General features: G+C 40.2%; 2 protein-coding genes across 2 annotated transcripts in view; both read left to right on the top strand.

The window, feature by feature from the left end:
* The window catches only part of LOC112429837 (uncharacterized), a 12515-nt gene extending 6670 nt beyond the window's left edge, over positions 1–5845 (top strand). The window contains exon 9 of the mRNA XM_076879631.1: positions 4662–5845. Coding sequence (XP_076735746.1) covers positions 4662–4669 — 8 coding nt within the window. The 3' untranslated portion in view covers positions 4670–5845. The remainder of the gene's footprint in view (positions 1–4661) is intronic.
* Positions 1–9696, top strand: part of LOC143416667 (uncharacterized) — a 96963-nt gene that overhangs the window by 67750 nt on the left and 19517 nt on the right. The gene's annotated exons all lie outside the window — the stretch shown is intronic.

Here is a 9696-nt window from a genome sequence, read left to right as displayed (position 1 = left end):
CGCGCTATGCTCCTTTGTTTATTGTGCATAAATAGTAAATTGTCCTGACCAGTGTTGGGTAAGTTACTTTAAAATAGTAACTTAGTTACATTATTAGTTACTTCTCTCAAAAGTAACTCAGTTACTTCAAGTTACTCGTTACTTTCAAAGTAACTGAGTTACTTTTAAGAGAAAGTAACTTTGGTTTTACTCAGAATTCTCTTGTTAATGTGTTGCTTCCATAACTTTGCCAGTCTTCTAGCTTGCTTACTTGCCACAAGTGCACTGTGCCACCTACCAATAGAAAGGATATGATAACGTGCATATTTCCACGAGAGAAATTCCACGCCTGGACCGTCATTGACTGCTGCCATGATTCTAGCCTACGTCACAGTGTCATGTGCGCCTTTTACATCCAACACAAAAACTGCAGTTGTGGTGCTTTGATTGTACTCAGAACTCGGAAATTCTGCCTTCTGAATAGGAAGATGTAGGCAACACCAGACTGCAGATGAGCTGCATACAGAGCTGGACTGGGACAAAAAATTGGCCTGGGCATTTTGACTAGAGACCGGCCCACCATTATAGGAAAAATCATAAAGCCTTTGAATGAAAATAAACACTGTTTTGATGGTATATATGCATCAATCTATCAATCGTTTGTTGTAAGATTCAGATAATTATTTTTTAAATGCTAGACATTTTAAATGAGAATAAGAAAGAAAAGTATTTCATTGTGGCCCCCTTTCCCTGTTAATGCCCTACATGCCCCCCTGGCAACACTTTGCTAGACCCGCCCCTGCACAGTTACCAGCTGTCAGCTACCTAAAAAAGGATCCTGGGGTTATTTGTCTCTCAGAAACAGTTCATAACTTCCCTTCAACTCATTCATGTCACCTAAAAGGTAAACCTGTTTCTCCATCACCTGTTCAGCTCTGATGATCCAGTAAGGACATCTCCTGGTTTCATCTTCATGTTTCCCTCTCACCAGATATCCAAACCATATCATGACCAGCAGCTTTTTTGCAGCTGTGGCTCCAGCAAACATCAGCTGATACTAGAAATTAATATTAAATAAATTCTAACAATAGCTGATCAAGCTTAAACGTGCTGCTGTTGTTTAGCGCGACATCCGCTGGTTTCCTCTTTCGGCGCAAAGTGGGCGATAAACAAACAAGAGAGAAAAGATGATCAGCTGATCATTGATCAGTTTCATGATTGAAGTAGAAATGGGAGAGGGAGGGTGAGAGGATGAGAGAGGAAGAGGCAGCTGTGCAGCAAAGACACAGAATAACTCCAGCTTTGTGCCTTTTTCATTGTAGCTGAATTACGGGACAAACTGTTCCTTTTCACCTCAATAAGAAACGTGTAATATTTTCTCTGAATACGAGACGGGATGGTTGGCAACTCTAATAACTTATGAACAAAATAAAGTTCAACATCATTAACTTCATAGCACCCACCCAGCTGTATAGAAACTCCGTCATGCTAGCTAGCACGCAGTACGGAAAAAGTCAGAATAACGAAAATAAACTCCACCTAAACTTGGTTTATATCTGACCCAGAGAGACTGCAGGTCATAACTTCTTACCTGAAGTTCAGTTCACACTTGGACCGGCGGCCGCCTCGGGTCTCTTTTCCTTCTGCGTCCCTTTTCCTTCATCCACCTGCTGGCTTCCACCACTTGCTAATGTTACTGAATCTGTGGAAGCTCCGCGATAGCCACCACACGAAGTAACGAGTAACGACCCTATCTAAATCCCAGTAACGAGTAACGCGTTCCTGATTTTGGCATAACTAGTTACCGTGCTCGTTACCACAATAATAACGTAGTTACTGTAACGCGTTAGTCCCAACACTGGTCCTGTCACAATATTGCGTTTCGCTTCTGTTATTGTGGTACATTGACAAAAACATATACTTTTATTCACAGGATAAAACAGTTGTTTTGTATCACTAATTGCCCATTACGATTACAGCATACAATATTATTGTCACTGCTACATTTCTGTGATGCTACCAGAAATAATTTCCACTACTAATTAATTACCATTGAGCTCAAAGGTCCTATTAATAAACGGTTAACGAATGTGTATTTATGAAGACGATTTGTGAGACTGGTAAATATGTACGATGGTCTTTACTTTCTACACGGTGCATTTCAAGGTCCTGTACCCATCCGTCGGTAAACTGTACCTGGGCTTGTTGCAGTGACCTGAAGTTACTAAACTTCATGAGTGTATGCACTCACTCCAAGAACCGTATAATTATAAATATAAGCGTGGTGAAAGTTGGGCAGCACGCTAATGTATTTTGTCCCTCTGTGTGCTCGTAAGGGTCTGACCCTTTCACTGGTTTGATTTTTTTTCCTCGTATCTTTTCTTTGTCTTTTCATCAAGTCTGTCTTTGTACGGACCGGCATTGTTCTCCTTCGTTTTGTACATACCTTTTTGGGGGGCAAAGAAAAAGCAAGAATTCATTGGAACCGAAGAATGAACGTTTTGCGGTGCTGCAAATGCTTGCATTTGATGCAGGTACTTGGATTGTTTTGCCACGAGTTCCCGGCATGCAATGCACGAAAGTCACGTGGTCTGTCAATCTCTATACTTGCAAGTAGATATTTCTTTTAAGGGAGGAAACACTACGAATATGCAAAAGCATTTGCTCACAAAACACGCAATGACCTTAAATGAATGTCGTGTTTTTAATTCCGCTCCGGACTCATGAATCTCAACCCAGCAGCAGCGGTAACGTTTGTATGTCCTCTCCCGTTAATGCGGCAGGTAAATAATCAACTAACAGCGCATATTATGTTAGCGCGATCTGCCTTATTACAAAACCTGCCATTAGTGTGCATTTAGGCGACCATGATGAGAGAGACAGACAGAAGCTGTGTTCCAAAACGTCGGCTGCATCCTTCGGAGGACCCGGCCTTCGCGGTCTACGTGGGCTGGGTCCTTCGAAGACCGAGAAGGCCGGAAGTGCGAGGCTGTGAAACGGAACGGTCTAGCCTTCAGATTTGCGTCACCGCTGTCTCGGTGGAGTTTAATAAACTTGGCCGTCTGCTCCTTGCTATCTAAAATATAACAGGACACTGGCGTAAATTCTCGACAGTCTCACACTTCTGTTTAATCAGTTTTCTGTTTGACGTTTATTCAGCTGTGTGAAAATCCCGGAGGAACCCACCAGATAGATTAATAACGTTTTATTTAATCTAATAATCTAATAACTTTGATCTCAGCCAAACCGATTTACTCCGGAACCAATAAAACACCGAAAAAAGGCAAACAATTACATTTTTAAGTTATCCGAGTGACTTATATGTCATGTTTAACCTGAGTAGCGAAAGAGCGGCGGTCTGAAAACGACGAAGCCGTGATTCCGCTGCTCTCGCCGGCTCGAGTGACCACTGAACCCCCCGGCTTGCTATCCAGCAGGTGGCTAACAGACGTCTCCAAAAACGTCGGCGCACTTTTGCAAATATGCGATGTCTTGATAAACCAAGCAGATATTTGAAATTTACACAGCTTCTTTCTTGCCTGAAAATATGTTAGAAGTTTATTTTGTGACCCAGAAAGATTAATAAGAGTAATTTTAAAACTTAGCAGCGGCCGCAATTGTTGGCAGCTGAAATTTGGCTGCGCCGCGCTATGAATTCTGGGATATGGTTGGCCACGAAGGACACACCCGACCCATCCTTCAAATTCGGGGAAATGAAGGACGCATTTGTCGGCCGCATTTGAAGGAGTCGACGAATTGGTTGGCTCAGATGCTGGCAGTTCTCGCTGCAGTCTACCGTTAGCGTCTCCTTTCAGGCCAGGATATACGAATGCCACCGAGCAGTGTCTAAGTTTGTGGTAAAAGGCTTGCACCCATTTGCACCCAGAAGTGTGAGACGGTCGATTTTCGGTAAGTGAATGTGTTTAATTGTAGGCAGGGACATTACTGGATATTCTTGTGTAATTGCTACAGAAGAATATTTATTTTATTATTTTACATTTACAATTTTTTTTCCTGGGGACCCCGTGACACCCCATTGAAGAGCCATAGGCTGGATCTCTTAAGGATCTCTTAAGATCTCACTGTTGGGTTTGTAAGGACATGTTACTCCTAAATTTCTATCTTGTTCAAAGAGAAGATATAAAACAAAGTTCTAAGCTAATCGACCTTAGTGTTCTCCTTTTAAAAAAAAAAAAAAAAAAAAAAAAGAATCGATAAAGAATCGAATTGTTAAACAGAATCGAAAATGGAATCGGAATCGTGAAAATCTTATCAATACCCATCCCTAGCTCTGACTACAATAATGTGAATCCTGAATCAGCCTCAGGTACAAATGTGAACTCTACACACACTGAATCATTAGTAATCAGATTACATGTGCAGTAAAATGTGTGACATCACTCTTAAAGTTTCAGAGTTTTGTAAAACTGATGAGCTGAATCACGACTTTCTTTAGTTATGTTGTGTTTCTGTTGTGGTGTCTGAATAAAATAATGAGCCTCCTTAAATTTCAAACACACATGCAGCTAAAATGTGGGAAAGTGTAAGTTTCCCTGATGAGATCAGTTCTGTGTGATTAAAGGATGAAAGTGTAAAAGGTCAGAAAGCATCATCACATCTTTGGCACCATTATTTCTTTGTTTTTCATTTTTGAAGTCGTATTTGTTCTGATTTTGTTTCAGGTCCATAAAAAGATTATTTCAACAAAACTCAAGACTCACGAACAACATCAGCAACAAAATCCAACTCAGCACATTTTGACAACGTTTAGAGAACTGCCAGCATCCAGATCAACAGCAGTTATATTAAACAATGACATGCTGTTGGTTTAATGTCAGAAGACTGATAATATGGTTCATCTTTGTATTCAAATCTTATTGTGTTTATTTCTGTTGTAATAAGTGGAGGTTGGATGGTGTGGGACATTGTTTCCATCATGACACAATTTCATGATTTGGTTCTGTGAGTTTGTTTCAGTCTTATTAAAAAAAAAATCTTTATTTATCTTTCACTCACTTCCTCCTGGATTTTACCTGCGATCTTTAAAGCTTACTGTATTACATTTTTATTGCATATTTTTGCATATCAGTAACAACAACAAATAATAATAATAATAATACTAATAATAAGAATTAATAAGAATTAATAATTTTCATGTTAATTACATTACTTGTTGCCAAATTGTGATGCACAAAAACTGTATAGTCATTGTTCAGATTTTACAGTGTGATTCATGTCATCCCTGAGGCCATGAAAGAGAAAAAATTGTGTTTGATCAAAATGATTGTTTCTGTAGGTTGTGTCTTTTCTGCTGTGTACAGTTTGATGTGTGTAAAATAATTTTGGTGCTTTAAAAACTAATCAAAATAATATCACAACAACACTTCCTCTGAGTGACCTGTTATGCTTACATGTGTATAAAAATGTTGTTTCTTCTTTATCCATTTTATTAAACTGCTGAAAATGACTCATGATTTCTGGCTGAGCTCCCAGAAAAGAGGAAGTGCAGCCTGTGGATGAAGAGAAAAATGTTTTGTTTAGTAAATGACTTGTTTTAGCAAAGAGGCAACAAGAAATGCAGACAATAACAGCACAGTGGTGTTCTCTTGACAACTTCATGCTGACATTGTCAAATATAAATATAAAATATTTTCTCAGTTGAAGGGATAAAAAGTGTCAGGTGTGCCCCTGTAGCTCTGCACTTGTTCTCTGTGTGGACTGCACATTTTTATATGATCTACCTGTACTGGGAAAAATACCACACTGTGAGAACTGATGAAAACTCTCATTTAGAAAAAAAATCAGCATATAGTTGTCAAGTGAAACTGTAAAGAGCATGTTTCTCACACTGATAACCAGCTGTTTTTATGATTATTTATGATATGTTCAGTTAGTTATTCTGTTTTCACTTTATTGCTGCCCGACATGTTGCTAACAGAACAAAGAAGTAATCTGTTCTCCACATCAGAGAGACATCAGTGTTCAAGGTCCTAAAGGACCCTTTATTTACCAAGTAGCCGCCTGGACTTATTTGGTCATTTTGGCTTTAAGAATCTCAGAATCAAACTATAAGTGAATACTTTTGCCCTTTTTTCAGAATAACCTCAGCGTTCAATATCGGGCAGTCATTTCACATTATTGTATTGTCATGAGTGGAACCACAGTTTAAAGTGGGAAAGAAAAACAAACTCTGTTTTTTCAGATTTATAGTTATGTCGAAACTGATATTCAACAAAATGTAACACAACATAACTTTAAATATGAACTCTACTAAATTGGTACAAAAACGTTTTTGAACCTATTCCACTTTTTTATAAATCATCCCTTTTATATTACAAATCTCCAGGCATTTTGGGGCGTTGCCACCTCTCCGCACCCGCCTCTCTGTTCCATGTGTCATCAATTCTTCCCTGTGATTGGACCGTCTTTGCACGTGCATTCTAATGATGCACTGTAAAGTTTCGTAATGCTCATCTTCTCATCTTTGAGATTCCGTTTGAAATGTCTCTCTTAAACCAACTGCTCGAGGAGTTACAGTAGTGTGGGTCAGCCATGGTAAAACCCAGCGGGAGTTGATTTTTCTGTGTTCAGACAGCAGCAGCTTGTGAAAGTAATACACCAAGTATCCCCGAAAAGCTCAGCTTCTGTTCTTTTCTGAACCATTCACATTTTCCGCTGGAGGGCCCAGAGTAAATAGGTCTAAGTGTCAGTGTGGATATACAGATATACAGAAGTACAATCACTGGACTGTGTTTACAGCTGGTGGCCAATAGAGGGAGACATTAATCAATTTATAATTTATTGTAGCTGTCATGGTCTCCCAGTCCTCCTGGTCAACCAACACGTTGTCTCTCCTCACGAGTATAATGAACTCGATACTTTACTTTCTGTTTCTGTTCTGTGTCTCCTGTACGCACTGCAGCAGTTTCATCAAAGAGGCAACCTGGCTGCCTTAAAGGTCATGAAAATTCATTCAGAATTAGCAACAATGATGGTAAATGGACTGATTCTTATATAGCGCTTTTCTACTCTCCCGGAGTACTCAAAGCGCTCTATACAACATGCCTCATTCACCCAATCACACCCACTCGTACAAGCACTTCTAAACTCAAGTGCAACTAACAAGCATTCACACACATTCACACTCCGATGAATGCATCGGAGGGCAATTTGGGGTTAGTATCTTGCCCAAGGATATTTGGCATGCAGACTGGAGGAGGAATCAAACCACCAACCTTCCAATCAGTAGCTGATCTGCTCTACCACCTGAGCCACAGCCACCCAAATGATGTTAGTAATTATATGACATCATCAGTGTTATATATTAAAAAGTATTGGTACTAGTATCAGTATCATCGATACAGGCCCTATATTTACTTGGTATCAGATCGATACCAAATCTTGCAGTATTGCTAACAACAAACAAACAGTGAAATATTAAGTTCTTTAAACTGTTATTATTTCAGCACCATGGACAGCACACAAGGTTTTTACTGCATGAGCTGTGCTCTCTAACATGTGACTGTTTGTAGTGTATACATCTCTCTCCCTCTCTTAAGGTGACAGGTTAATCATTTTCATTAATCTTCATAATATCAAAACCCCGGAAACACAAGGAAGGTGCATCATGATGAGACCCAGAACCAAAACATTACAGCAAAGCTGAATACACTAGTGTAGATAACACCCAGCAGTGTGGTAAATTGTGCTGAGAGAGTATCTGCACCCCATAAGACCAAGAAGCCAAGAACACCAGCATGCTGTGTGAGAAACATGCATGAAAGTCAGAACACCTCTGTCAGTGCATTCACGTGGCTAGTGGGTCCTCTCTGTGGCTGACTGGCTGTTAACCCAGTGAGTGAGAGTTTCTCCCACTGCATTGGGCCGTATCCTTCTGCTGCACTAAAGGACAGTTTTGCAGCCATGTAGCTCTGCTCATGTCACGTGACACATGTCACAGTACGACAGTATTTTTTTTAAAAAAAATACTGTCGTACTGTTTCTAGGGTCCCTGTCCCTGGGTATATGCGTACTCTGAAGAGCACATCATGTCACTGTAAATGTTTATGTATATTTGAATTAAGAAATCATAAGAGAATCTGTCTCTCTCTGTACCCACAAACCACATATAAATTTATTTTTCTTTGTGTAACTTCAGGTTGCCAGATCATTGTCACTCTCCCCCTTTCCCATACAAAAACATATCTCAGATATAATCACCATCTAACATACAGAAAGACCTGTGACATATAAACACTGGGTTGTGTTTACAGCTGGTATTCAACATAGGGCGCAATTTAGTTATTCATCGCAATGGATTAAACTGCTTGGCTGAATGTTAAATATTTACAAGAGCTGTGATGATAAAGGAGACTTTGACTTCAGAGTCTATTACTTACATCACAGCATGTTGCAGAAGAATAAAAAAAACTCTGTGTGTTGTAAATGTAGCTGTAACTGTGTCTAAAGAACAACTTTAGATCAAAATCAATCTGCTGTCAGAGCAGGGCAGCTGTGGGTACAACTGTAGCCTCGACCAGTGTATGAATGTGAGAGTGAATGAATAGTGGAATTGTAAAGCGCTTTGAGGGCCCCAAAAAGCACTATATAAATGCAATCCATCATTATTATTATTATTATTAAAATAAAAGTTATTTTTTTAGAAAGGATGAAACATTTCTTATTGATTATTGGCTGAAAGTGATTAAATTTTTTAATGTTGTGACACAGTGCCCGACTCTCTGAAAGGGAGGGGAACATCTGAATGGAGGGAAACATTCAAAGAGGCATATGCCTGCTGAATGGCCTCCACAACCCTGTGGGACAATCGAGATTTAGACAAGGGTCTGTCCAGAAATCCAGAGTGGAAGCTGAAAAATGGCTGGTCTGACTTCCTTCTTTTTTTTTTTTTTTTTTTTTTTTGCCTGTCCCGTTTGGCTCTTTTGCCATCAGAATTGTTGTCTAAAGGCAGAGAAAGATGCCCAACGGATTTACTTTACCAAATTGACCATCCCAGCCTTGCTGTAATGGTCCATTTGATTCACCTTTTATTGTTTCTTTTATTTTCACTTACTGAATACGGGACAGACTTGACTGGGGGAAAGAAGGGGAGAAAGAAAGAGGGAAAGAGAAACAGCTGAGAAGAGGGACGGGGGAGAAGGGCAAAAGACAAAAACCAACAGAACGGGCAGAGAAGAAAAAAATGCATATATCAATCACCTGGATCACCTGCTGAGAAAGAAAAAAGAAAACAAGCAGAAGAGAACAAGAGCAACAGAACAAACAACATCACAATGATATATGGGAATATGACAGCAAATACCAAATATTAAACATCATTGTGCAGCACATAAGATCAACAGAACACAGTGTGCTTTGAGGTAGGAGCCAAAAAGGGTGTAGTTTGTGGGTGTGATCACCCGTGTGTACACCTGTGAGCATGGACGCGCTTGTTTTTTATTTTTTAAAAGGTTCCTTCTTGTAATAATCTGCTAGAGGGTGTGGGGGGGCCACAGCCCCGTCCTCCAGGGCATGAAGCAGGTATGGAGGAGAGCAAACTCCAGACATCCAGAGGCCCCCAGAACACAAGAGACCAAGGAAGACCAACAGAGGGGCAGCCGCGCCACTGTCCCGGAAAGAGCTGAGGAGAGTCCCAGATGAGGGCTCACTCAGCAGCTGCGGAGCAGAAGCCAGGGGGAGTTGAAGTGATGCGCCCGT

The sequence above is a fragment of the Maylandia zebra genome, linkage group LG3 (genome assembly GCF_041146795.1).
Source record: "Maylandia zebra isolate NMK-2024a linkage group LG3, Mzebra_GT3a, whole genome shotgun sequence".
NCBI classification, from domain to species: domain Eukaryota; kingdom Metazoa; phylum Chordata; class Actinopteri; order Cichliformes; family Cichlidae; genus Maylandia; species Maylandia zebra.
The sequence above is the reverse complement of the archived record's forward strand: the minus strand, read 5'-3'. Positions and strand labels throughout refer to the sequence as shown.